Source organism: Anoplopoma fimbria, chromosome 17 (assembly GCF_027596085.1).
Source record: "Anoplopoma fimbria isolate UVic2021 breed Golden Eagle Sablefish chromosome 17, Afim_UVic_2022, whole genome shotgun sequence".
NCBI classification, from domain to species: Eukaryota; Metazoa; Chordata; class Actinopteri; order Perciformes; family Anoplopomatidae; genus Anoplopoma; species Anoplopoma fimbria.
The window spans coordinates 23820431-23847396 of NC_072465.1; the positions used below are offsets into that span (position 1 = coordinate 23820431).

The 26966-nt window shown below is 39.5% G+C and overlaps 3 protein-coding genes across 3 annotated transcripts; 2 read left to right on the forward strand and 1 right to left on the reverse strand.

The window, feature by feature from the left end:
- Positions 1-6544: 6544 nt before the first annotated feature.
- LOC129106310 (olfactory receptor class A-like protein 1) lies at positions 6545-7501 on the reverse strand. The gene has a single exon (XM_054617696.1). The coding sequence runs from the start codon at positions 7499-7501 to the stop codon at positions 6545-6547; it is 957 nt and encodes a 318-aa protein (XP_054473671.1).
- Positions 7502-11840: 4339 nt separating this feature from the next.
- Positions 11841-12791, forward strand: LOC129106327 (olfactory receptor class A-like protein 1). Its single transcript, XM_054617712.1, has one exon. It carries the CDS (start codon positions 11850-11852, stop codon positions 12789-12791), a length of 942 nt encoding a protein of 313 aa, XP_054473687.1. The 5' UTR covers positions 11841-11849.
- Positions 12792-14579: 1788 nt separating this feature from the next.
- phtf1 (putative homeodomain transcription factor 1) lies at positions 14580-26715 on the forward strand. The gene is made up of 17 exons (XM_054616598.1): positions 14580-14854; positions 15635-15760; positions 16717-16773; positions 16872-16941; positions 17778-17936; positions 19053-19233; positions 19481-19595; positions 20496-20684; positions 20829-21074; positions 21351-21479; positions 21834-22103; positions 23006-23137; positions 23249-23335; positions 23524-23679; positions 23856-23951; positions 24793-24918; positions 25898-26715. Exons 2-17 carry the CDS (start codon positions 15725-15727, stop codon positions 25916-25918), a joined length of 2070 nt encoding a protein of 689 aa, XP_054472573.1. The 5' UTR covers positions 14580-14854; positions 15635-15724; the 3' UTR covers positions 25919-26715.
- The last annotated feature ends 251 nt before the right edge of the window (positions 26716-26966 follow it).

The window sequence follows — 26966 nt, forward strand, 5'->3', positions numbered from 1 at the left end:
AAGCAAAAGAAAAACATCTCAGCCTCGGAGTCTAGTGTGATTCTGCGATACACTCAACTGGTATAAACTCTGATATGGCTGTGTGAGTGCTCCTCTCATGCCTTTTGTAATTACTCTGACAGCAGCTCCGCGATGCACAGAGGATCCATCAGATCTATTATTCAGCTTTAAGTGGGTGGAGTGACACCACTTATTCTGAAAAAGCACAAGGAGAGTCAATTTTTCAAAGTATGTTGGAGTAACGCTCCTTTTTCATCCCATGCCAAAAACTCCCCAACGCGGGCAATTTGTCATCTTATATAAATCCCATTAATAGTGTATTTCTGTGTGATACATTTAAGTGATCTGTAAATGTATGTACAGTATATAGAAAATTGAGTTTGGACTGTTACAGACGGTGACTTTGTGCTCCAAAGAGACACTATGTTCTCGCCCTTTTTCTCCGCACATTATTCTCCACTTCCTCCACCTGTGTGAAGGGTGGTACAAGCCAGATGAAATATGTGTGGCTGTTATGTCCGCACATGCCCACGTTGTATAACTTTACAAGGTCTGTTGCTCTGAGGCACAGATAGCAATCTACGTCTGTTTAATAGAGCTGTCGTAAATATCTCCAACAGCTTTGAAATTTAGAGTTGTGTTAAAACATCCTGCTGCGTTCAGGGCTTTTTTTTTTTGAGAGTCAAACAAAAATACATTTAATTTCCTTAAGCAAAATAGATGATTACGACATTCAGACTACGTGTAACTGGACAAAATATAGACGACAAAGGTCCTGAGCTGCCTCTCTGCAGGATCTTTGTGACTATCAACAGCAACAGTGGCAACTGGCAACACAACAGGGCAGAGCTCCACTTTGAGTAATAGCTTAACAAACCCCCTTAAGCAGAATTAAGGCGGTGGACACGATGTGCACAAGCTGAGCTCCTCAACATGCTACGTTACTGTCGAGATGAGGCACTCTGCAGGCTTGCTCCATCTTGTCTGCATTCCTCAGCGAACTCAGGGAAGTGGCTCGTGGAAAATTCCATTCCACCTTTGTGGCATTTAGGGGAGATGGGATAAGATAAAGGGCAAGATCCTTGTTACCGGCACAGTGTGAATCTGACATGAAGAAGGTTATGTTACCTTATTCGGCTAAAGGTCTTTGTTAGATCCGCTGGTGGATTTGTAACCAATTTAACGGTATGAAAATATGTTTAAATATTCAACATTTTGAAATTGACACTTTAGACATTTACCATTAAAGGAATAGTTCAACATTTTGGAAAATATGCTCAGGGGCTTTCTTGCCAAAGTTAAATGAGGGGATTGACACCATCCTCAACTCTGATTGGTTTAAATAAAGTGGTTTTACGAGGAGACTATTTCAACACGAATCCAGGAAGTGAATGAAAAAAATAGTGTGACACACTACCCCCCACCAAACTGAAAATTGTCATTTTTACACTTGTTATTGGACACAGCCAGGCTAGCTGTTTCCCCCTGTTTCCAATCTTTGTGCTATGCTAAGCTAACTGACTGCTGGCTCTAGCTTCATATTTACCAAACCAAAATATACAACTATACTGTTAGTCCACAGGTACAGGTTGTGTTTTATGTTCCCACCCATAAACCTAAGACATACAGTCTACTCTACTAACACACACAGGGTTCAACTGAGAGCTTTACCAGCCTCCACAAACTGAAAATGCAAAATCATAGGGCTCACATATAGATACAGTATAATTCAAAACAACACTGTCCTTGTATTCATAAAGAAGATGTAAAGAGCTGTGTTTGGTGTAACTGCTGTATGTAGAACTGGCTTGATGTCAGTTTTACATTATATTCAGGAATGTCACAGCAGTTTCTTTCAGTGAAGCAGAAGTGCTGAATTTTGCATTTGGTTCAGTTTTCAGGCATTTTATTTCAAAATAAAGAAAGAAACAAATGCAGGCAGCTGCAGATCCAGCCTCACTATTATTCCCGGAGTTTAATTCAACTTTTAAAAAGACTCGAAAGATTCGAACCCCGCTGTGTTGGCTGCCTTTTAACCGCAATCATTTAAAGAGATTAAAATCTGGGCGCTGGGTTTGTGCATTCACACATCACTCAGCATGATTCAGCGTCCCTGAGGGACACTGGATTGGCTCATCAAAGGATGAATCTCTGCAAACTGACATGTCAGTGAAGCCCACTCCTCCCTGATATACATTTATTTCTCTCTTGAAATGTATCTTTCTGTTTAAACAGCGATCTCAATCTCAGTGAGACTACCTGAATAAAGATAAAACAAAAGCTAAGCCACCCCTGGGTAATAAACTATAAACCACGTATTGAGAGAATACCGACGTTGCAACTACTGATATTTGGTTCATGCCAGGACAGGTCTCAGCTTTCAATTCAGCCAATTCAAACTGTAACTCCCGTCTTTCTAGTGAAAGATTATTAATATTCAGTCATTTCTCAGAAGTTCATATGACAACATTTCCATGTTTGTTTATAGAGGGGTGTTTCTTTCTCCAACTCAGCAACCCAACCTTTTCTTTTCCTCTCCTTCCTCTCTCTTTCTCTTCCTTATATTGTGATACGCTGCTGAATTGGGTGCAGTGCATCTTGAATGTCTTTCAAGTCTCGGCACAGCGGTGCATATCTTACCTGAGAGCGGTGGAGTTGCAGCAAGCTGCTGCCCCGGGGCCTCAGAGGCTTCCACCCAACCCCCACCTTTCCTTCAGTGTGGTCCATGTTCTCGCTGGTACACTGCGAATGGGCGTAATCTGCTATACAGTCTCCCTGTCAGGGATTATGCACACATTGTAAAGGTAGAGGCGCCTATTTGGACTGCAAAATGTAGCTCTTTTATCCAACATTATCTCTCTTTTGAGTGGATTTTGACTGATTTAAAACAAGCTATGTCTCATAACGTTTCTATAAACGACACTGATTGTAGATGACATTTAAAGGAATGCTTAGTCGAAGATCACTACCACTCTTATGTCTATAAAGTCAATATGACACTACAGCCGGCAGCCTGTTAGCTTAGAGATGGGAAACATTGGTTTTCACACTTCAGGGACCAAACTAACAAGATTTTGCTATTAATTAGTGCGCTTTTATTTCCTTTGGACAGTGCAAGGCTAGCTGATGTCCCATATCATAGAGTACCAGAGAGTAGTATCGATCATCTCATCTCAACTCTTAGATAAGAAAAGTATTTCCCAATAAGTCAAACCATTCCTGTAATATGTTGTTGCCACTAGATTGTCTTGTAAAATCAGAACTATAAAGTCAACCATTAAACCCTAGAGCCTCCAGATTTATGTGGATATTAAACCGGCAGCATGTCAGCCTTTTCTACAAAATGGGTGTTAATCAGGATAAATCAAGAATTTATTGTTGTTTTCATCACAGGAGCAGGGCAAACTTTCACCTTAACTCTGTAAGATTGTTCTTCTCACCATCTTGAATACAGAGCTCCTTGCTGACGTGCAGTGCAGCATTCCAGGCAAGCTGCAACACGACTGTGTCCTTCCCCTGTCTGAGGGAATCAATTCAACTGGGTGGAAGCAAGGAAACGGGTCACACACATGCAACTATGTGATTTCAGAGTGCAAAATAAAATAAAATAAAAATAGCATTAAACTCATGTCACCCCCTGGCAGGTATTCTGAGGTAAAGTTCAGAGCCCATTGTGTTCACATAATTCTGATATTTTCCCCAAATGGGCACTGCTCTGTATTGAAACCACTTCTACGATACAATCAGCCCTGCACAAAAAAGAAAAGACTTGATTTACATAAAAACACTTTTTTTTTAATGGCATTCTCCATCAGTAGCTTCACTCAAACAGAGAATAAATCCTCCAAACAACATGCCTAAAGAAACATCCCTTTGAAGGAAAGGCAAAGACGGTATCAGCAAACCTAAAAAGGGCTTATTACGTCTGTCATTTCCATAAAATGTGGGTTTTGAAAGTACCCCGGGATGTGTTTATTACTGATGCATTTTCACCACAGTAATAAGCCCTAAAGTTTCCAGTTGCTTCAGTCTCACAGAACTTTTCTTAACTGGAAAAAACATCAGAGAGGTTTTATAGTACTAATAACTAGAATAACTTTCAATGTTTCTGGTAATTTAGACGTAAACAGGTTCATGCTGCTTTGAAAAATGCTTTCACGTAACATTTTTTTTAAAATGATTTTAGGAGGTTAATGTGTGGTTGAATAGTGCTTGTTTACACTGTTTGCGTGTATTAGTCGTCAATTTGCTGCTGCATTAGTAGAAAACCGGCACGGATTTCAACATGTTGCACTATGCAGTGATTGAAGTGATTCAAATCACGATGTTTGTGTAATTTGAAAAGGTTATTTATTTTTTTACAGGGGAGGAGAGGGTTCGGTTTTAACGTTCAGGTTCCTGAGTAAAAAAGGGCTATATTAGGGTGTGGACTGACTTCAAGGCAGGAAAGGGGGCGTGGTTAAACCTTGCTGCTGCATCGCTATTGGTGGACCTGGGGGACAAAAAAGCCTGTACCTGGTGCAGGTAAACAGACTGACAGACACAGCAGGGATGGATGGGCTGACAGGATTTACTGTAACCCTTCGACTTCATTTAACCGACCATTCTGGACAACTTCACAGCTTTTTTTGTTGTATGTGGCTTTTTTACAGGTTTGTATTGTATATTCTGTCTATCTAAAAAAAAAAACATTTGTAGGTTTATTGATTTGATAACTATCAGGCACTGGTGCTTTGTTGTGTAACTTTTCCTGACAGTTTGTGCATTTCACACATCTTGCCTCATCAAGCGGGTGAGTTGCAGTCAGAGGTTGAGATGGCAAGAGTTTATGTTTATCAACTGTTGCAAATTCTGTTTTATCTGCAAAATGAAGTCCTGAAAACGTGAGAGCTGAAGGTTGCAGTTTATTTGAGAGTTAGGCAGTAATAGAGGGTTACATTTTTGTGGGTTTGGTCTCTACATGTTCAGCAGCACCCTGCATCCATTGGGTTCAAAAGACTCCAGAAGGATGGAAAACAGTGAAAACAGGTTGAGTCTTGTGCAGGGAGAGGCCGGCCCGGCGCACCCTTCATGCACGCACTCACATGCACACAAAGAGAAGACACGCAAACCTGTTTTTCACGGATTTGTTCTTTTTTAACCGATGTGCAACTTCTTTCCTGACAGCAAAAGAAAGAACGACATCACATTCGTGGAAGGGAGTCAACCGTGTCAACTATGTCACTCCCGGGGATTCCTGACGGGAGGCGCCAGCACGCTCGCTGCTTTAATGAAACCATCCATGTACTCTATCCTTCATTCCACCGGAGTCTGTGTAAAGTGCCAATCAGATTTCTGTGGTTTGAAGAGTAGAACGCATGGAATTTGTCATCTGAAGAGAGCTTTCCTAAGAATGAAGTCACATGAAAGAAGGTTTTAATGATTGTAACGTTTACAATAAAGCTGAATGTTACTTTGTGATAAATGATGGACCTCATTGTATGGCCTTTAATGTCTTTGGATGTCAACTTGCCGTTGAATGCAACAGTTCTGCACAAGCACAGAAAGAGGACTTCTCCTCCTCCTACACCTCCTCCTCCTCCTCACCTGCATTGCGACAGCAGTTGAAAAAGCGCTGCACTGATTGCACTTTAGAGTTATTGCAGGATCACAGAGTCCTGGCAGCCCCACTTTATGTCTTTTGGACTGTCACTCAGAGGTTGTTATGTCCTCACCGTGTCTCCCTGCCCTTCCTTCTCCAAGACATGGCAATTACATAATGACTCCTAAATTTCCCACATTACCACATCAACAACAAACTCTTCAGGGTTTGTCCAAAGACGTAATTTTGTGTCCCTAAAGTCTCCTCTGCTTAGAACCGCACCAAGAAGAACTCATTTATTTTCAGCATTGTCTTCAGTGATTCAGCATTGAGTAATGAACACCTTTTTTTCTCCAAAGAATATAGTTTTCCCATCAGGTTTTTTTAACCAATTCTCTGTTGGACAATTAACCTGACTCATTAGCATTAGCGGATTCTATTCAAAGCCTTAATTATAGCTAAATAGGCAGCTGGAAGTCATTTGACAGCTACATTGAGCCCTGAGTCACCCAGCCATAATTTCTTCCAGCCAATTAAGACGGAGAGAACATAAAGAGCAAACAAACAAAGCCACATAGTGCCAGATCAGCAGAGATTCATACAGACCTGCATTGAGTAACAGTGTTGTTATGACAGTTTTCTTCCTTAATTATAGACAGTGAGACAGACGCTTCCCCCCGCCCAAAGACACAGTATTTCATCCATAATCTACACGTGCTAAACCCCCATCAGTTATTTGACAACAAATCACACTAACAAGATATTTTATTAAATGATAAAAGCATCATTATTATGAATTCACAACCACAAAAGGAAAGAAGAGTCACCTGCCATTCCAAAACAGAATATACAGAACAGAAAAACAATATACATATACATGACCCACGCTTTAGAAAGATTCATCCTCATCATCTTGGCTCCTTCTGCTGCCCCCTGTGAACAAATCAGCCGTCCCAGCAGGTCTCACATGGTGGAGAGACATGTGTCCTTCTCCTGAACAGGCTTCCTCTGCACGTCACACCTAAGCCGGCCATTCACCTTCCTGTTGGATGCAATGATGATCACGGGGCTTAGCGCTGCATAGAGCGAGGAGAAGAATATACGCAGGTCAGAGATCAGCGAGGAAGCCATGGCCTTCCTCACAGTGAGGGTGTAGACCCAGAGCCCGTTATCTACCCCGTAAAGAACCACATACAAGGTCACGAGTGCAACCACGGCTTTGGCAGCTCGCTGCTCTGCCCCGCCTCCGCTACCGCCGCTGCTGCGAAGTCCCTTCACCTGCCGGCTGTGCTTGTAAAGGAAGACCAGGAGGATCAGACTGGCGAGCGTCATGAGGGCCATGGGCACCACGTCTCTGCCCACCTGGGCTGCCCCGTTCATCTCTATTATCAACTTTGAAGGAAAGCGAACGTAGCAGAATTGGACGTTGATGCCATGGTCTGCCGGGCTGGATTCGTTTTTGGTGCCGAAGGAGAAGAGTATGGCTGCGGAGGACATGCAGGTGTTGAGGAGCCAAAGGAAGAGGAAGATGAAGCCCAAGTACTGGGAGACCACGGTGCGGACGGAGGCCCAGCGTGATCCGGGAGGGACGATGCTCAGGCACTGGTATGCGCTCAGGACGAAAGTGAGCCAGATGGAGAGGGACCGGGACGTTCTGTAGACGAAAATCACGACCTTACATCCCACGTCTCCGAAGACGCTGGCCAGACGGAAGGAGGCCAGGGTCTCCAGCAGACAGCGGACGCCCACCACCAGCAGGTTGACGCAGGCCAGGTGCAGGACAATGGCGTCAGATGGGAGGAGGCGGTTCTCGTGGTAGAGCAGGAGGAGGAACGCCAGGATGACGGTCGCGTTACCCGGGACTCCCACAACAGTGAGGGACAGATAGAGCATCCCGCGGACAAACACCGACAATGGCATTCCTGCAGGGATAGAAAAAAATACAAGGCAACTTTACCAACTTAAATAAACCAGGTGTATTTGAAAAAAAAACGCACTGCATAAGTTTACACCCTTAGCTGAGAACAGGCAAGGGCAACAAGGTCTGAAGTGGACCTTCTCCCTGATCTCTCTCTCTTGAAGCAGTCGGGTTGTTTGTGCTCTTATACTTGCAAACAGGTGACAGTTGTTGGATCTGTTTTTCATGGTCCATTGACTTCTCTTCCCTCAGCCTCCAATTACTCGAGATCAATTCAGATGACTGATTCTGTCCCCTCGCTGGGTTTCAGACAGACAGGATAACACAGACAAATCTGTGTACGGAGAACCAACCATTGGAAAGAGAGAATGGTGTTAATGAGTAGATAACATCTATTAGCCACAAGTTATACTGAGAAAAGATTAAAACAGTTTCTCAGTGTCACTGTTTCCCTGAGTGGAGACTACTGAATACGTTTTTTTTGTAATTACTGATGCTTAAATTAGATTTCCTTATAAGACCCTTCATATTACTTTTGTATTTTTAATTCTGCAATCAATTCTCAAAGCCACTACCTGGCTAAAAAAAAAAACAGACCTCTCTTGTGTTGGTTAGTCAAACACCAACACCACAGTGTCCTCCAGTGGAGAAAGCTGAAACCAAGTCTAAGCCAGAGGACGTTCCACTCACTCTGCATGACAGATCACCCACAATTTTCCTTTGTAGAGTGTGACATATCATCCAATTTATGATTGTCTAATTCATCCAAAGCCATAAAAGTTCTGAATATTAAATTAAATTTAAACTGTGAGGATGTTGGAAGGGCGAATGAGTGTAGGTGGGCGGCATGATTTAACCGAAACATGTCCTAAAGCAGGTGATTAATATTAAGTATATTACTCTCAAGTGCACCATGAGACATAGTTTCCACTGAAAGTAAAATAGAAACTACATAAACGGGATTATTAGATGCACAAATAGCCTTATGAAATTCATATTTTGGACATTATATAAGAGGATTTATAGAGTATGAATTGTGTTGAGTTGGTTTATTCATACTTGGTAGTGTTATGTAAAAGTACATTAACTCACTGTGCAATTTCGAGGTACTTTTACTTGACTTAAGTATTTTCATTTTAAGTTTCTTTGTCATTTTACCCATTAGAAATGTAAATATTGCACTTTTTTTCTCCACTAGTACTAATTACATAAAAAACATCATATATTCATATATTAATATTAGCTTTACAATAACCAACTGCAGTAGTAACATGATACTTACAAATCAGGAAGAGTAATCCTATACAGTACCAGTCAAAAGTTTGGACACACCTTCTCATTCAATGGTATTTTTTTCTACATTGTAGATTAATATTGAAGACATCCAAACTATGAAGGAACACATATGGAATTATGTGGTAAACAAACAAATGCTCAACAAACCAGAATATGTTTTATATTTTAGATTCTTCAAAGTAGTTGAACGAGAAGGTGTGTCCAAACCTTTGACTGGTACTGTATACGTATAATATATATTAAATAAATTATAATATATACAGTTATAGTGTAACACTCACAGGTACTTTAAGTGTATTTTCCAAAATATGTTTACTTAAATAACATTTTAATGCAGGATTTTCACATATAATTTAGTATTTTTATGGTTGTTTCTAAACCGCTGTATTTCACAACACTGTAAATTTAACTTTAGGGTCCTTGAAGGAAAATTCATCTCTCAGCCAGGTGAAACAGAGTTTGCACACAGACTTGAAGGTACATAAAACACAATGGAGAAAAACAGTAAAATGTAATGTGAATGGGGTAAACAGAGGGAAAATTCAGACAGGTACCTAAACTGATAAATGATCTCTGTAGATTTGATGTGATGGGTGGAGGCACTCAGCTGAATGAAGATACATTTTGAAGATCAGTTTGTGTTTTTTAGACTGAACACTGTGTGTGATGAGTTATGTTACATGTATGTTAAGAAGGATACTAGAAAAGATATAGAGAAATAAAATCAAAGGTCGTGGGAGGTCAAATTTGCTACCTTGCCCTTTAATACACTGAGTCTAAGGCTCATCAATATCAGACGTGAGTCTGCTAAGCCAAAAGCCTCTTAAACCACATATTTTTGCTGTGGGACAGATTAAGTGGCACAGTGAACGGTGCACTCAATATTCCTTCTTCACCAACCAAAGCCTCACCCGCATACTTATAGGTGCAAAAGGTTAAAAAGTAGACACATCTCTGAACTAACTTGACTTGCATGTAAACCGCTAACTTGACTGCTACTTGAGAAGAGACTTGATTTAAGATAAAACAGCACATAGTGAGTAGATTTGGGAAAACTAAGTAAATAATCTCAAAAAGTGATGAGAAGCACATTTGAGTGCAGCTCGTATTGTGTAAAGTATTTTATTATACATGCAAAACCATTAACTGATATTATTATATCCATAAAGGCATGCCATAATCAGGAATACAAAATTATTGTATTCACAGAAAAAAAAGACATTGCGCATATTGTTGACACGACCTGTATCAAACTATATAGATGTAAACTTAATAGTAATGGAAGTTAATGTAACACTAAAATTGAATTAGTGCAAAAAACAATTTACATCATCCATAAACAAAGACATCAAATTGACTGTCAGGGGAAAAAAGAAAATTGAACTTGCAATGCAGCAGACTGCACATGATCCAGTCCCCTGAGAAGGACAAGCTTGAACTTGCCATTTTAATTAGCTCTCTGAACTTGTAAACATGTTAAAAAAAAACCCACACATCTTATGATGCTTTATTCCAAAACCCATTCCCAGGAGAAAATAAGCTTCTTAAACAACAATGTTTCAGCACACAGTCTGAATTTTGCAACTGAGAAAACAGGAATATGGAATTGAACAGTTGGTTGCAGCACTTTTAATCTAACACACATTTACAGTTCAAGGAAAAAGTGCTGGAATACCTTAATACAAATTGCAAAATTCTAGTGCAGCATATGTGAGTACTGACAGTTAAGAACATAAATAAATATTGCCCCTGTGCCCCCAATTAGTACAGACGTGCATTTTTATATGGCTAATTGTCTTGCTCCTCTGTGTCTTTTAACACGCTCCCAGGACATGAAGGGGGAAAGGAGCGCAAACTGAAGCACCAGCTGTGAATGTAAAAGCCTCTTTAAGGCTCATTCAAGGCATCATCAGGCTGCTTTTTGCATCAACAATTACCACACGCAGTAGTCTCCGCGGGGGTTATTTAACTCTATTTTTTTTAACTCCACAGGGGATATAGCATTAAAATGTTTGATTGACGTGCGGTCTCTCTGTCTATAGAAGCTGAAAACTGACATGTGGAAGTTAAGCACAAAAAAATACCACTGAAGTTTAGACACATACTAAGAATGTATGACCTAAGGCAGAGCGATTACTTTTTATGAACAATTTCCCAGCACTAAATGCTACTTATTGGGAATGCTGTGTTGATGTTCAGCTTTGAGACATTTGATGTCACACTTCCACCCTAGAAACTCTCAAGTCTGTCTTAAAACAATCCTCACATTTCCATATGTACATTCAAACATATTTCTGTAATCATTCCTTATTCTGGCCACTAAAAGATTGATTTCCTAACAAGTTTCCAGTGGAAGTGTTGGGAGAACATCCATGGCGCAATTTTTCGGTGCCCAAGCAGAAGAATAAGGTTGCTGAGCTCATGCAGGTGTTGAGGAGCCAGAGGAAGAGGAACACAAAGCTCAAATACTGGGCTAACCGAGTACATCCACAGCTCTTTTTTTAGTAAAAAAAAACATATTCTAAAGTTTATCTGACATTGATATGATGCTTTAACTGTCCCAACAACCATCACTTCCATTGGATTCATATTTAGTACGATCAGGAGGAATGATCACAGAAAGCAAAATCTGCTTCACTGCTCCTATGGAAACCTGATTATTGTTTTTTATTAACTTGAAATACTGTTTGTATCCTTCAGTTGTACTATATTCCCTTTGCGGTGTTTGCCCTCTGGAATCATCTGAGCCAGATTTAGTTTGTTGCTTTAATTTGCCAAACTGTTGGGCTGAACGCTGCAGTGTTGGCCAGTGATCTCAAGGGGCATCGGAGACTATAAATTGCAATTACACAGGCCATTAAACATTTAATGCACAACAGGCGTTACTTTTCACCTCAACTTCAGGTGAGCATGGTTTTCATTCAAGTGATTGCGTGATTATATTATTGCTGGTTATATTGGGTTTCTTTCAAGTTTAGTTACTTGGAGGATTTTTCCCTGTTCTCGTAACAGATTTGATTCCCTGTCCGCTTTTAGGCAGCAGGCCTTGGTCTCATGGATCTGTGTGTGACCATCAAAGGGGTCTCCTTCCTCTTGCAGACAGGTATGGGCATCTTCGGGAACACGATGGTGCTGCTGGCGTACGCCCGCATCATCTTCTCCGAGCCAAAGCTTCTTCCTGTGGACATGATCCTGTGCCACCTGGCCTTCGCCAACCTGATGCTGCTTCTGACCCGCTGCGTCCCCCAGACCATGACTGTGTTCGGGCTGAGGGACCTGCTGAACGATCCGGGCTGTAAGGTGGTGATCTACGCCTACCGCATCGGCCGGGCTCTGTCGGTCTGCATCACCTGCATGCTCAGCGTGTTTCAGGCGGTGACCATCGCCCCCGCCGGACCACGTTTGTCCAGGTTGAAGCCTGCACTTCCTGCTCTGGTGCTCCCCACCTTTGCAGGATTGTGGCTCCTGAACATGGCCATATGTATCGCAGCCCCTCTGTTCTCTATGGCTCCACGTAATGGCACCGTACCCGCCTTCACCCTCAACCTGGGCTTCTGCCATGTGGACTTCAGAGACAACCTGTCTTATGTGATCAACGGGGTGGCTGTCTCTGGGAGGGACTTCGCCTTTGTGGCCCTGATGGTGGGCTCAAGTGGTTACATCCTGCTGCTCCTCCACCGCCACAGCCGCCAGGTGAGAACGATCCGTCGCTCTCATGGCGCCGGGGTGGAGACCAGGGCGGCCAAAACAGTGATCACCCTGGTGGTTCTTTACGTGGTCTTCTTCGGGATCGATAACGTGATCTGGATCTACATGCTGACGGTGCCGAAGGTGTCACCAGTGGTGGCCGACATGAGGGTGTTCTTCTCCTCCTGCTACGCCTCGCTCAGCCCCTACTTCATCATTTCCTCCAACAAGAAGGTCAAGGCGAAGATCGTGTGTGCAGCTGAGCAAGACCAGCCGTCGGTGGACAATCAGGAGTCGAGTGACAAATGACGCTCGCTCTCTGTTTTGACAGGCTGCTGACTAACAAGACAGCAGAGTTGTTCTCTCAGACCTTATCATTTTCAACACTGCTGCACAGATGACAGTGATTCACTGAGACAACGGACCCTTTTAGAAAGTAGAACAAACAGTAGTGTCTTGAAAATAGTGTTACAGGGTTTTAAAATATTTATATTTTCATCTAAATCACAAATATATTGTACCTCCCATGTGGTTTGTGGTCATTTTGAATTCCAGCAATAACAAAAAAGCAAATCATTATCATTATTACTGCTGAAACAATTCAAATAGACAATCAGTAAAAATAATCTGCATAAATTGTGAGAATTGATGAATTGTTTAAGTTGTTTATCACTAAATATGCCAAACATTCCCTCATTCTAGCTTCTCAGTTGAGATGATTTCATATTTTTTTTTTTCGTTCTTTTGTGATCATACACTGATGATCTTTGAGTTTGGGATGTTGTTTGATAAAGAATTTGAACGGGACTTTAGCTACAATTAAGGAAATGTGGTCATGCTTTTAAAATAGTTTTAGGGGAGTTCAAGGTTCAACTTTAGTGAGAAGGAGTCTATATTGTACAGTTTCACATACATTTCACATGGTACGTTTTTGTTAAGCCTTGTTTGGGACATTGTTTCATGATCAAAATCTTTAAATTGGACTGTTTTAAGTCATTAAAAAAATGTGAATCAGAATGTATCCACACATTTATATTCCTGGCATTATGGGAAAGGCTTTGAAGTTGAAAATGTGGACAAGAAGACAGCTTTTAGACGTTTTGTGGTGACTAATCAAAAATCTTACAATCTTACATCTTTGTCCAGAATTTGAAGATGTTGCTTTTGGCTTCAGGGTTTTTTCTAAACCAAATTGTTAATTAAACATAGAGCAGTAGTTACTCAATTTTAGTGATGTATTTTTTTATTATTACCCACTGAAAAGGGTTCAGGACTCAGCCTGAGAGACAACGCTTAGGAATGACAAGGGGTTTTTTCTAGACCAAATTATTAATTAAGAAGGTAATTGTTAGAATAATCAGTAATTCAAATATTTGCTATTTGCAGCCCTAATCATTATCATAATTTCCAATATTTCACTGTGCTGTGCTCTGATTGGCTGAAACGTTAGGCATAACTTGATAATGGGTAAATTCTGACCGTAGAGTTGCCTCTCAGGCATCACCTCACTTCTTCTATTGTGAGTCAAATGTCAAATGTTTATGTTTAAACATAGAGCAGTAGTTGTCAACACAACATTTTCACTCAATTTTAGTGATTTATTGTTTTATTATTACCCACTGAAAAGGGTTCAGGACTGACAAGGTTTTTTTTTCTAGACCAAATTATTAATTAAGAAGGTAATTGTTAGAATAATCAGTAATTAAAATATTTGCTATTTGCAGCCCTAATCATTATCATGATTTCCAATATTTCACTGTGCTGTGCTCTGATTGGCTGAAGCGTTAAGAATAACTTGATAATGGGTAAATTCTGTCCGTAGAGTTGCCTCTCAGGCATCACCTCACTTCTTCTATTGTGACTCAAATGTCAAATCTTCATGTTTATTTTTAAACATAGAGCAGTAGTTGTCAACACAACATTTTCACTCAATTTTAGTGATGTATTTTTTTATTATTACCCACTGAAAAGGGTTCAGGACTCAGCCTGAGTGAGCGCAACTCAGCCTGACAGACAACGCTCAGGGGATAAAAAATCCCAAATCAGCCACAACAAACCCCGGAAAAGGGAAGCGGAAGAGTGAAACCAAATGTGCAAAAAAAACAAAAAAAAGTGAAGTTGTGTGAAGTACAAAGTGACAGCTACCTGACACATAAACGCACGGATAACTGAACATATGAGGAAGAAGGAAACGTTTCAGAGATGTGACACATCCGGGTCATCAAAGGCGTCTTTAGGTTGAAGCTCGGTTTTGACAACAACACGCTGCTGCACAGCCCGACGACAAGGGGAGTGTTATACAACCAGTCTGTGATGGTTATGAAAGGATTTCTCCAGTTTGTGACCAATCAACCAGTACAGTTTCATCCCAGGTAAGTTCCTTTAGCATGCATGCTGAGTTTTGCTTGGTTGCATCGGTGCAGTTTACCCCAAATTGATTATTATTATTATTATTATTATTAACCTCATATGTAGTTTCCTCTGTTTGACAATCATTTTTATTATGTTGCTTTCATGCAAATGTTCAAGAAGTACTTGCATTGTATTTTTCTTAAGTAAAAGTAGCAACAGGACATTGCACAAATACTCTGTTCTGCAAAAAATCCTGCATGCAGAAACTTACTAGAATAAAAGTAATTGAGTATTTGCATTGAAATATACTTAACATACCAAAATGTAAAAGTACATCATAGTGCAGAATGGCTCATTTTAGAATAATGCATGAAAAAAATCACAGGATTAATAAATTATTAACGTGTAAACGTCACTGATTTGACACCCAAAGAGGAGGCAAAGTGAAACTACTTCATATACCGGAGGATAGCTTAATCCATAAAAACAAATCATTATTTACTTTTTGATCATATTTTGTGTTAATGATCTGAATCTGTTTGTACAGTAACAAGTAACTGTGTTAACAAATATATATATATATATATATATATATATATATATATATATATATATATATATATAGTGAAGTAAAATGCAAAATATTTCCCTTTGAAGTGTAATGGAGATAAAAAAGGAAATAATCAAGTGTACAAGTACCTCAAAATTCTACTTGTAAATGTAGTTAGTTTCATTCCAGCACTGCTTATATGTCAGTTTAAATGTGTCTGTGCCCTCCTCCCACTTTTTTTGTTGTTTAGAGAACAAATCTGGATTTCAGCCCAGTCCTCTCTGTTTCCTGCCCTCTTTGTGAAATGACCTGACCGCCACTTCACTGGTTCCAGCATCAGATGACAATGGCCAGAATAGCCTGGTACCAAGAGAAGGTGACCAATTTTAAAAGTTTACATTTCATTTATCCAATTTTTTAAAATATATAAACATACAAATGTTTATGTATAATTTTGGGGGATTTTGTGAAATCAATTTACAGAAAATAGATGCATTCTTTTTTATAGAATTTATGTTAGACATTTATATTATTTAAAAATGTTTAATATCAATAAATGCAGATGGTCTCAGAGAAAACCAAGCGCACACCAGTTCAGGACTGAGATTTATTGATTTTATTAGTTTACTTACAGGGGCACTGCTCCAGGATCAACAAAAACATTTTTTTGCCTGTTTACGTTTTGCTTGTTTTGTATGCCTGCCTACAAACCACATAGAGTTGGGAAAAAAACAGGTGTGACCTGTTAAACCGGTTACCGTATGTCCAGACATGTAGGGGGATGTTTATTAAGCCTGTCAGGACTCAAGGCTGCCAGTGGAACAAAAAAAAGTGCATCTGTGTAATTTTCCAACTCATGTTATGAGCTCGGCTGCATTTCATCTGTGTCAATAACACTGCATGCCAGGCTGTTTAAGGCATGTGTTGACAAGTCTGAAAAGCAGGAGAGCACAAGATAAAGTGTTTAAATTTATGGGCTTAGAATATTATAACATAAAAGTATTTATATTATATTACAGAAACAGGGGAAAAAATCAATCTCTTTATTTGGCCAGGTATGCATGCACAGACAAGGAGTTTTACTTCCCTTTTTTTGGGCATCTTTCACAATGTATTTGCACATAAATAGAAATAACAGCCAAGGACAAGGACAAGAACATATACAAGTCAAGTGTTCTTTAAGTTATAAACGAAAATAAGTAGTGCAAATAATAAATTACGATGTTTATACAGTGTGTTGGATTTATGTTGATAGTGACAGATCAAATATACATTAAAATGAGCAAATTGTGCACAAGGAAAAATGATAGTAATGTTCTGTTGTTGCTACAGATCGGGGCCTATGATCAGCAAGTCTGGGAGAAATCTCTGGAGCAGACGGATTTAAATGTAAGACACCAGCAGATCTCTGTAAAGATATACATATTTGTGTATTCATCTTGTGCATTGCCACTAAAGCAAAAAAACAACTCCTGCCATTCATCCAGGGTTTGGACAGCCAGCCACGTAAGACGGGTCACATCAAACAAGACCTCATTGATGTCGACTTAGTAAGAGGTGAGCATCAATGAAAGTAGTTCTCAATCTGTTGTTAATTTGTTAACAGAGACATTTACATCATCTGCATAAAGACAGCTACACACTAACAAATACATTTTCTTTTGTTAATTAATCTCTCTTGAATGCTTTTGACTGCATTTTTGGTAAGCAGATCATTTTAAATGTTTTGTTTATGTTTAATATCGTTTTAGTTCATGATTTTATTTTGTTTTATTTTATTTGTTTTCAGTCCAGTCAATGGTTTATGTTTGGGAGCAGTTTGTTTGAGTGTATCTCAAACCATTCAATAACTGTTTATGAATTATTTATGGGCTGAAAGAGTCGATAGCATTTCCTTTCAGTGTTGTTTTTCCCATCCATCTAAAGATACACTTTATGGTTCCCTCTATCGATAAATATCTTGTTAACAAACTTAGTAATAGTGTTTGATTTCAATTCAAACTAGATTTCGTTTTAGTTTAGAGGGTAAGATTTACATTTTGTTTCGTGTTTCTTCTCATCATTATCTACCCAAGATCTTCAACGTTGCCAGTGTTTTGGCACATTTTGTAAAAAGAAAAAAAAAATAAGTTGGTTTACATTTTGTACTGCCTTGTCATTTGCAAGTGCCTTCATCATTTCAAGTATTGATTATAAAAACAAATATTATTTGTAATCAGTTCTTTCTCATTTCTGCCTGGTTTCTGCAATTTTCACTGTTTTTCTTGCTTCAACCCCGATAATGATAGAAGAATAACAAACAGAGACAAACCTCAGAACTGTGTATAGTCGAGGAATATCGTCATATTGGTTCCAATGAAGCTTGAAGGAGACTTTTTCTATCCTCCCTGCAGGATCAACATTCAGCAAAGCCAAGCCAGACAGTCCCTGGGCTGCTCTGACCCGGAAGGGTCTGGTCAGAGTGCTGCTGTTCCCGTTCTTCTTCCAGTGGTGGATACAGGTGACCTCCAGGTCCATCTCCTCATGGATCCTCGTGCTGTATTTCATGCAAGGTCAGCTCTCCAGTTCTATTCACACGGGGGCTGTGATTTTCTCAGGAAAAGCGCCCTAAATTTGATAATGAATTCAAACATTTACATAATGACAAGAACCAGGGCACAAGTAACAGACTACACACTGTAGACAGACTCATACTGCTGCATGAGCTCAGTCCTGCTCATTCTTGTCTTTTACTGAAGGTATTATAAAAAAACATCACTTGGAGAAGAGGTTTGAAAGAATAGTAATTCCTTTATGAGCCTCTTCTATATTGCCATTAGCAATAATTTATGTGCTTTAAAAGTCCACAGAGGAAGAGAATATATGGAATCAAGCTATAATTAATTAACAGTCTTGACATGCACATTGAGTAATGTTTTTAAACTTACTAACAAAGACTCCTACTCCTACTTTTATTGCAACAGTGACATTTTGAGTGTGTCGTTTTTCAGTTAAAGCATTACTGCTGCTGCTGGAGTGAAAGTCTTTCAGTGATTAAGGCGTGACAAGTCAGGCAAAAACATTTAGTCATGCACTGATTTTGAGATTTTGCTTTTGATTATGCTTTAATAACCGTCTTCCTTCAGATTAGTGGAAAGAACACATCCAAAGTACCCATTTTGCCTGTTTGCATCAGTAGTTAGTTTAGTTCTCCTAAATTTACCAGTTTTAGCATTACATAATGCCTAATTTGAATATTTCAACATAGAATTTCTGGGAAGCACATATTTGATAAGATAATGCCTCATTTGCATATTAAAACATATAATTTCGGAAAACATCGAGTACAAAAAAATTCTCTCATTGTAAGCATTTTTTTGTACATTTTTGTTCCCAAGTTGTGTCTCCCCTTCAAGATTGACTTTGCTTAGCCATAGAAACACAGACATTTGACCATTTAAAGGAAATAAATATATATTGATATAAATGCAGTGTGTGGTTTTTGATATTTACCAAATTCAGTATCACCATTTTTCACATTTTACATTCAGATATGTGCAACAATAAACGTGTTGCCCATCACACATGAGCAGCACAGAAAGACCTCATTAATAAGCATGAATCCCATTATAATGGCTCCCCTAAGAGACCGTTTTGTTTTATGTTGCCAAATGTTTTGCTCCCCTCAGTGGCAGCGGTGGTGCTTTACTTGGAGGTCCCTGGGGCGAGTGCCAGCGAGGTGTTTGGGCCCATGTGTCTGATGCTGCTGCTGGGTACCGTGCACTGCCAGATTGTGTCGACTGAGTCCAGCCGGTGGCCCTCGGGCAGTCCAGCTGCCAGCTGCACCACCAGCCCCGCTCGCAGACGGAGGTTTGTTTTCTCATTGTCACCGCACTGGCACCGCACTCTCATTTGCCTTTAGAAACACACTCTCACCTCTTGGCACGTGCATAAACACGAATAAACCCAAGGACTTTTCATTAACCTGAAGTTATTCTATTCAATAAAAGCCTCTCTGATACCTTCGAACCTCTTGTGGGTTTAAGCTAATTTTATGATGCCTGATGTTTTTACAATCTCTTGTCTTTGACTGTTCTTTTTATTCTTTCTCCTTCAGGCCGAGGAAGGGCAGAGTGCTGAAAAAATCAGAAGAAAAGAATGACGGCGGGGACGCAGAGCAGCAGGGGCCGTTTGAGGAAGTGCAGCGATTATACAGGAACGAAGAGAGGAGGGTACGCTCACTTATCTCACTCGTCAATCTCAGTACTGTTATGAAGCAAAGAAAGGAACTAACTAAAACTAAACTAAAGTCGTTGTCAGAATTTTGTCATTTCTCTGGCTGATATCTCCAAAGCTAGGCAACACACACCAAAACAGTCTAGGAGGATAATTAGCACTACAGGTAAAAGGAAAGAAAATGCATTTTTGATTTTAGGGTGAACTGTCCCTTTTAAGAATGTGAGGATGTGTAACTGATCTTCTTGTTTGTTTGTTGCTATCTCAATATCTGTAAATAGGCAGATGGGTTCTAACCTGAATTAGTAAAGATAAAGATGAATACCTGGATCTTTAATGCAACCAATGACCCTTTTTGACTTCCTAGATATTTAATAACTAGGAACTTTTGTTGACGTTTTTTTTAACTCTTGGGCTAATGTATTGGAGGTCATACAATTGTAAGATGGTCTTGTTATTTATTTTTAATTCTGTATTACAGGACTGAGTTCAAAGCTGCCCTAGACTCTTTAATTCCATTCCAACTGTGGATTTAAACAAAATGTACATTCAGCAGCTTTTCGATGAACCTACAATTACATTGAAGTGTAAATTAGTCCAGCTCTACTGACCTAGTGTGTAATGTATACTTGAATAATTCTGTTTTATTTACTGGAAAACACAAAATGTCCATTATTAGAGATATTTTAAGTTCTTATCTATTATTTTCATAGACTATGCCATTAAAAAAAAAATAGAAATTTGTAAAAAATGCATTTAACATGACAAGGCTAAAATAAAAATCTGTGAGGGTTGTTTTAAAGTGCACCATGGTGGTATAGTCTGTTGTATTTGTTAATTTCCTGCATGTTTTTAATACATTTTTAACATGTCTGCGTCTCAATATTCTCTCTCAGACCATCAGAAAATCAGGATTTGGGGCTTCTGATGAGCTCTCCAGTGAGGAAGAGGAGGGGGTTCAACCTGTGGAAGTAATTCTTCCAAAACCTCATCAAGAGAGGCAGCCTGCTTCTTCATCTGCACCTATGCCTTCTGTTAGGAGGAGAAGTCTAAAGTCAAACTCCAAAACCCCATTAAGACCTCAGGTAAACCTTGTTACACTGTGTGTTAAAGAAACTAGAGTTTGACGTTTACTACACATCAGTTGTGTGTTCCTCTTATAAAACAAGCATTAAAGATTAATCACAGTTCGGCATTATTTGAAACAACTATTTATTTACTGAAAACAGGAAGGGAGTGGGGCCTCCGTCAAGGTGAAGCACAGAGAGGTGGATCGCCTCAGGCCGAGCGTGGGCTCGCGTCCCGCCTCCGACACTGATGACACACTGTGGGAGGAGCTTCTCCAAGGGCCTGACACCGCCTCCACGGGGAGCAGTGACAGCGAGGCCAACGGGAGGTTCAACGCTGGCATGGCGATCCAACAAACCACCACTCTGAGCAGTGATGATGAAAACATACAGCAGGGAATCACCGTAGTAAGATCATTTTTAATACTATTCTTTGATTGGTTTTGTCTCATGGTGTCTTTAACAAGTTAGTCTATTTTATTAATTGATGTCAAAACACTCTTAAGGCTTTAACACTTTATGGTGGTAATGTTAATGTTGTTATATTGAATTGCTAAAATCCTCAGCGGTCCCAGTTAGTCACAAACCTATGGTGGACTTCATGTAGACTGATATTCACTGCATTTTCTTTACACATCAGTAACCATAATTAAACTGGATGTTGTTTATTGTGTTTTATTTCAGAGCCAGCTGTCTTGGCTGCAGGCGTGTCACCCATCCAAAGACCGCGTCAGTGCCATAATATGGGAGCAGGGCGATTGTAAGAAAGCAGACATGTCGGTGTTGGAGATCAGTGGGATCATCCTCACGCGGGTAAACATTATGCTCTTTTAATTTGGGATTCATTCTGTGGGTAAAGATTGCTTGGAGTCACATCCGTGGCGGGAAATATTGTAATATAAGTAAAGCCATGTTTAGTGATGAAATAAAGTGACAGATAACAATTTCAATTTACTTTTTGTATGATTACCAACATGCCAAAATATAATATTCTCACTCTATTCATAATGTATCTGTCCGACGTATATAATCATTTTCAGATATTATAAAAATACACAAACACAGACTCTGTTTTTTAACACAATCTTTATCAAGAAAAATGTAGTTTTTTTATCAGCATGAAAATGTTGCAGCATATCAAGATGTCTCTTTTGTGTTTCTTGACAGGTGAAGTTGGTGGAGCAGGGTATGGGTTACCTTGTGCTCGGCGGGTTGATGACAGCCACCCTGGCGCTGCTTCCCTTTGCCTTCCACCTGGCTCAGCGTCTGGACATGTCGATCCTCGGCTCCATGTCCCTGAAGGAGTTTGGAGAAATGGCGGTCTGGCGGCACGATGCCCAGGTCTATGTCTTTTTCTTTGTCACGATGGTGCTGAGAGTCTGCCTCATAGGACTGTTCTTCTTCATGATGTGCGTGGCTGAGAGGACGTATAAACAGGTAATGCATTTAAAAATAAATTGAACCTGATTGATGACATTTGCACCCAAAATCGAATACCTTCATGTCACAGTCATAACAAAAAACATTGAATACAGAGATATGATACATACTGTAGGCTTGAACTTTATTAACTAACTAACTAACTAACTAACTAACTAACAATATTATACTTCCTACTTGCATCCTCTAAATCATTATGTTCCAAACCATTACATTATTACCCCAAACAGAAGTGCACGTGCTTAAAATATATTTATTTATTTTATTTTATATTTTTTATATATATTTTTTTAATCTTCCACTCCCACTTAAATTTTTTTATCAATTTAGTGTATATTTAGGTTTTACATTAACATTGTTTTTATTCCTTGTTTTAATGTTTGTACATAGATGTGTGTATATATATATGTGTGTAGGGGTTCAAAAGTTCTGTAAATGACAATAAACACATAAAAAAAATAGAAGTAGGAAACAGGAGAGACAAAATCCATTAATGTCAGCCTTTTTGGGTTTGCAATATCTTTACTACTAGTGAGATTGTTATGTTTATATCCCAAGAACATCAATGCTTTATACATTCATATACAGATATTGCCCTGTCTTGAAAGAGAAACTATGGGAGTGGAACTCAAGCAAGAAAAAAAAAAACCTAAAGATCATTATTTGATTGAGTCATTACAGCTGTTTTTGAATGTACTTTACTGAATTCTGATAGCATGCATCTCATCCACACTCATGGATCCGTTTATTCACTCATGGTAGCTGGTCCTCCCTCTAGTGGCAGTTAAGAAACATTGAAACAGAATCACCCCACTTGACTCTTTGCAGGACGGCTGAACTCTGTCTACTTGCTTTGTATCTCTGACGCTGTCTGTACGTCCATGTTTTTTCCACAACAGAGACTCTTATTCGCAAAGTACTTCAGCCACCTCACTTCAGCTCGCAAGGCCAAGAAATCAGAGATCCCTCATTTCAGGCTGAAGAAGGTCCAGAACATAAAGATGTGGTTGTCACTACGCTCTTTTCTCAGGGTATTTTATTCTCCTGCTTTTAACTCTTTCATTACTGAACATTGTTTCACCACCAGAGGGCTGCGATGGGCTCGTCTTTGCTTGTAACGGTGACTTGCTTGTTTATTTCAGAGGCGAGGGCCGCAGCGCTCCGTAGACGTTATCGTCTCCACTATCTTCCTTTTGGCGCTCTCCATTTCATTCATCATATGTGCCCAGGTCAGTCTTATATCCGCTGGAAGAGATCAGATCTGTTTGGATAACGCAAATGTAATAACATTGTTCAAGTTGGTGCAAGTCTGGCGTAGAGATGAAATAACAGGAAGTCAGAGGAATCCTAATATCCACGACAACAAAGTGTCCAGTGACGAGTCTGACTACTGTTGTTTTTTGTTGCTCTTCCTCAGCTGCTGCACAACCACCAGACATTCCTAGAATCTCTGACCAACTGGGAGCTGATGGTTTGGGCCTCCTCCCTCGTGCTCTTTCTCTTACGGCTGGCCACGCTGGGCTCGGAGACAAACTGCAAATACAGCAACTCCTCAGTGCTGCTAACCGAGCAGGTAAGGAACCCATTGTCTTCAAAACACATGGAGCTGCAGGTTATTTGTCAGAGGGCTCTGCACAATAGGTAACACCTTCAGTGGAATGCTCATCAGTATCATTTAATGCAGGTTTACAGATGTTACTATGACTTTATTGAACCATTTACAGAATGTAAAACTGCTCTTGGTTGCAGATCAATTTGTATCTCAAGATGGAGAAAAAGCCCAATAAGAAAGAAGAACTCAACATAGTGAACAACGTTTTGAAACTGGCTACAAAACTGATGAAGGTAAGGAAAAGAGAAATAGTCTTATTTTAATTTACCACACAGAGTCACTTTATCTGAATTATTGTATTGTTATTTTGCTTTGGAATACAATATTCCTTCAGCAGAGTTGAAACCTTACTCTAGTGATTATTTCCACAAGTAAAATATTGTAAATGTTTATATTTTATTCCTATCATCAAAGTATAATAAAGGCAGAATTCAACAATAGTTTTTTTTCCCATATCCTAAACCAAGTCTTTTAATAATTAGAAATCACTGATACTATGTCTGGAATTATTTTATACTTGGCTTCATATTACCGCTACACACTATTTAACAAGCACATTTAATTCGACAAACATAGCTAGAATAGTAGAACAAAACAGTCTGAAGTTTATTTTCAAGGAAATTTATTTTTAAGGAAATTAACAAAAACAAAAAAATATCATATAGCTCTTACAAATCTAAAAAGTTAACCCAAAAGTTAGAACACAGAACAGCATATAAATTAGAAATAAAGGTCTCATCCTGTTGGGTTTGTAGTAAACACCTCTTGCTACCACTGATATCGGGCATAAAGGTTAAGATGCCAACCATGAACTGCAGTGTTCCTGGTTTGAATCTGACCTTTGTTGCATTTTTCATTTCCAGTCATCTCAATACTGTCACTTATTTTATGCTCAAAAACTTATTCAGCTTCTATATGTAACTTATTGACTACAGACAAATCTCTAATAACGTAGTACTGAGAGAAACAGAATGAATTTGATTGCATTGTAATTCAATTCTTTTTATTTATAATGATGGCCCAATGGAGCTATTTTTGTCCCTGTGACATTGTATTCCCTCATTCCTCCTCCAGGAGCTGGATACTCCATTCAGACTGCTGGGTCTGACTGTGAACCCTCTAATCTACAACATCACCAGAGTGGTCATCCTGTCCGCTGTGTCTGCTGTGGTCAGCGACCTGCTCGGCTTCAACATCAGAGTGAGATTCTGTCTGCTAAAATACGCAGAACAAATTATGATAAAAAGGGCACTCCCCTCAATTATACACACCGAGTTCAGGTTCCTCTTCACATAAATCAGTATTCAGGCTGTGAAAACAGGTTGTATTATGTCTTCTGTGGCTCTAGAGGGAGCTTTCTGAAATTTGATAGATACCCATGTTTGAAGTCTCTATGCCTAAATTTAGTTGCATTGTGGGAAATGTAGGCTCCAGTGATTTTTTTGATTTTTTTTAGTGCTTGACTATGGACTAAAACTCTTGTGAATACCACGACTTCCTACAATTGCAATAAATAAACACTGGAGTAGCCTTAAAATCCAAATGTGAAATTTTCTATTAATAGTTTCATATTACTAACAAACTATTGGTGTTTTAAGTAGCCTACAGGGATATCTTAGAAAATATCTTACCATTATGCTTAGGTCAGGGTCATCTGGCCAATTAAATAAGCGAAGTATGCATATTGAGACTTTAAAAAATGCAAGATGTGACTGATGAAGAAGATGATAGAAAAAGTGCTTTCAAGTAAAAGGAATCATTTATTATTTTCATTTATGTGCTTTCCTGCAGAGAGTTAGATTACAACTCTATTGTGTAGGAGTATGTAGCTGGAGCCAGAAGGTCACTAATTAACCACAACTTGTTGGTTTTACATTTTTGTTTGTGTATGTATTAAACAACAGATACATTATGATATTTAAAGCTGAAAGTAAGTGGAATTTTGACCTCTAAAGATGCTAAGATAAACCAAGCTTTCAGCCTCCTGGCTCTATATTTATAGCCCAGACATGAGACTGGTATCGTACTAAACTTGCTACAAGAAATCTGATAATTGATGATTGATGATTCCCAAAACTGTTGTTTTCCCCTCTAATGAGGGAAGAACCAGAGTCTTTCTGTTGGTCGGTAATCTTTTTTTCCTCTAATGGCGGTTTTATCTCTTCTGCTTCATTTCCAGCTGTGGAAAATAAAGCCTTAATGTGAAAACGGCAAACCACTAACAGTCGGACACTGGAGACCAGAAACTCCCCACGTCTGCTGCCACCAGCGTCTCATCTACAACAACTAAAAAGTGCAAACCTACTGACTGTATAATCATTGTCTGTGCCTTCCAGCTGAAACTTCTGTCTCTTGGGTTTCATCAGTCTTTTTAAAAGCCAAACACACACACACACACACACACACACACACACACACACACACACACACACACACACACACACACACACACACACACACACACACACACACACACACACACACCAGTACTGGCTGCTCGGCCAAGTGTCCATCTACCACGCCACTAACCCAGTGCCTAACCGCTGACCCTTTAATGTTCTTCAGTGTGAGGTTAAATACAGCGGTGAGTTTAAGGGTCGGAGGTCATTTCAGGCTTCGCTGGCATCCACATTTACAAATGTGTACAGATGGGTCGACTCAACATGAAATGTAAATGCAGATGTAGATAATATTGTCTTATTCACTGATGTTTCTCATCAGTCTGACTGTAAATCAAAACAGGCTGCTGGCTTAATTAAGTGATTTTTTTATAGGATTCAACTATAATTTCAACCTTTTGTACTATTTAAAGAGGAAACATTGTGATTTGTAAGCGGGCTTTATTTATTTGGGGATCTATTTTAGCACTTGTAATGGTACCTGTAAATCACGACTCTCTGACCACTATCTATTGAGGACCATTGTTGAATGAAATAACTATGCATTGTTTGCATAGTTATGCTTAAATTAATTGTTTGATAAAGGTGAATAAATGTTTTTCAACCATGGATCAGTTGTGTCATGTGTCTCTTTACACATGCTGGGCTGCACTTCATCCTCCTGCAGAAGCCTTTTATGAATGAGTGTTAATGGGGCTTGTGCATTGACGTATGATCTATTATCAACGTTACGGTAGAGGGAAAATATGACGTAGAGACACACCTCCTTTTTGGAAGGACACCAGCCGGCAGAGGAGGCACCTCCGCACCAAGGACAGGCCGACCAGACTGGCTCCTCCGGCCGCAGCG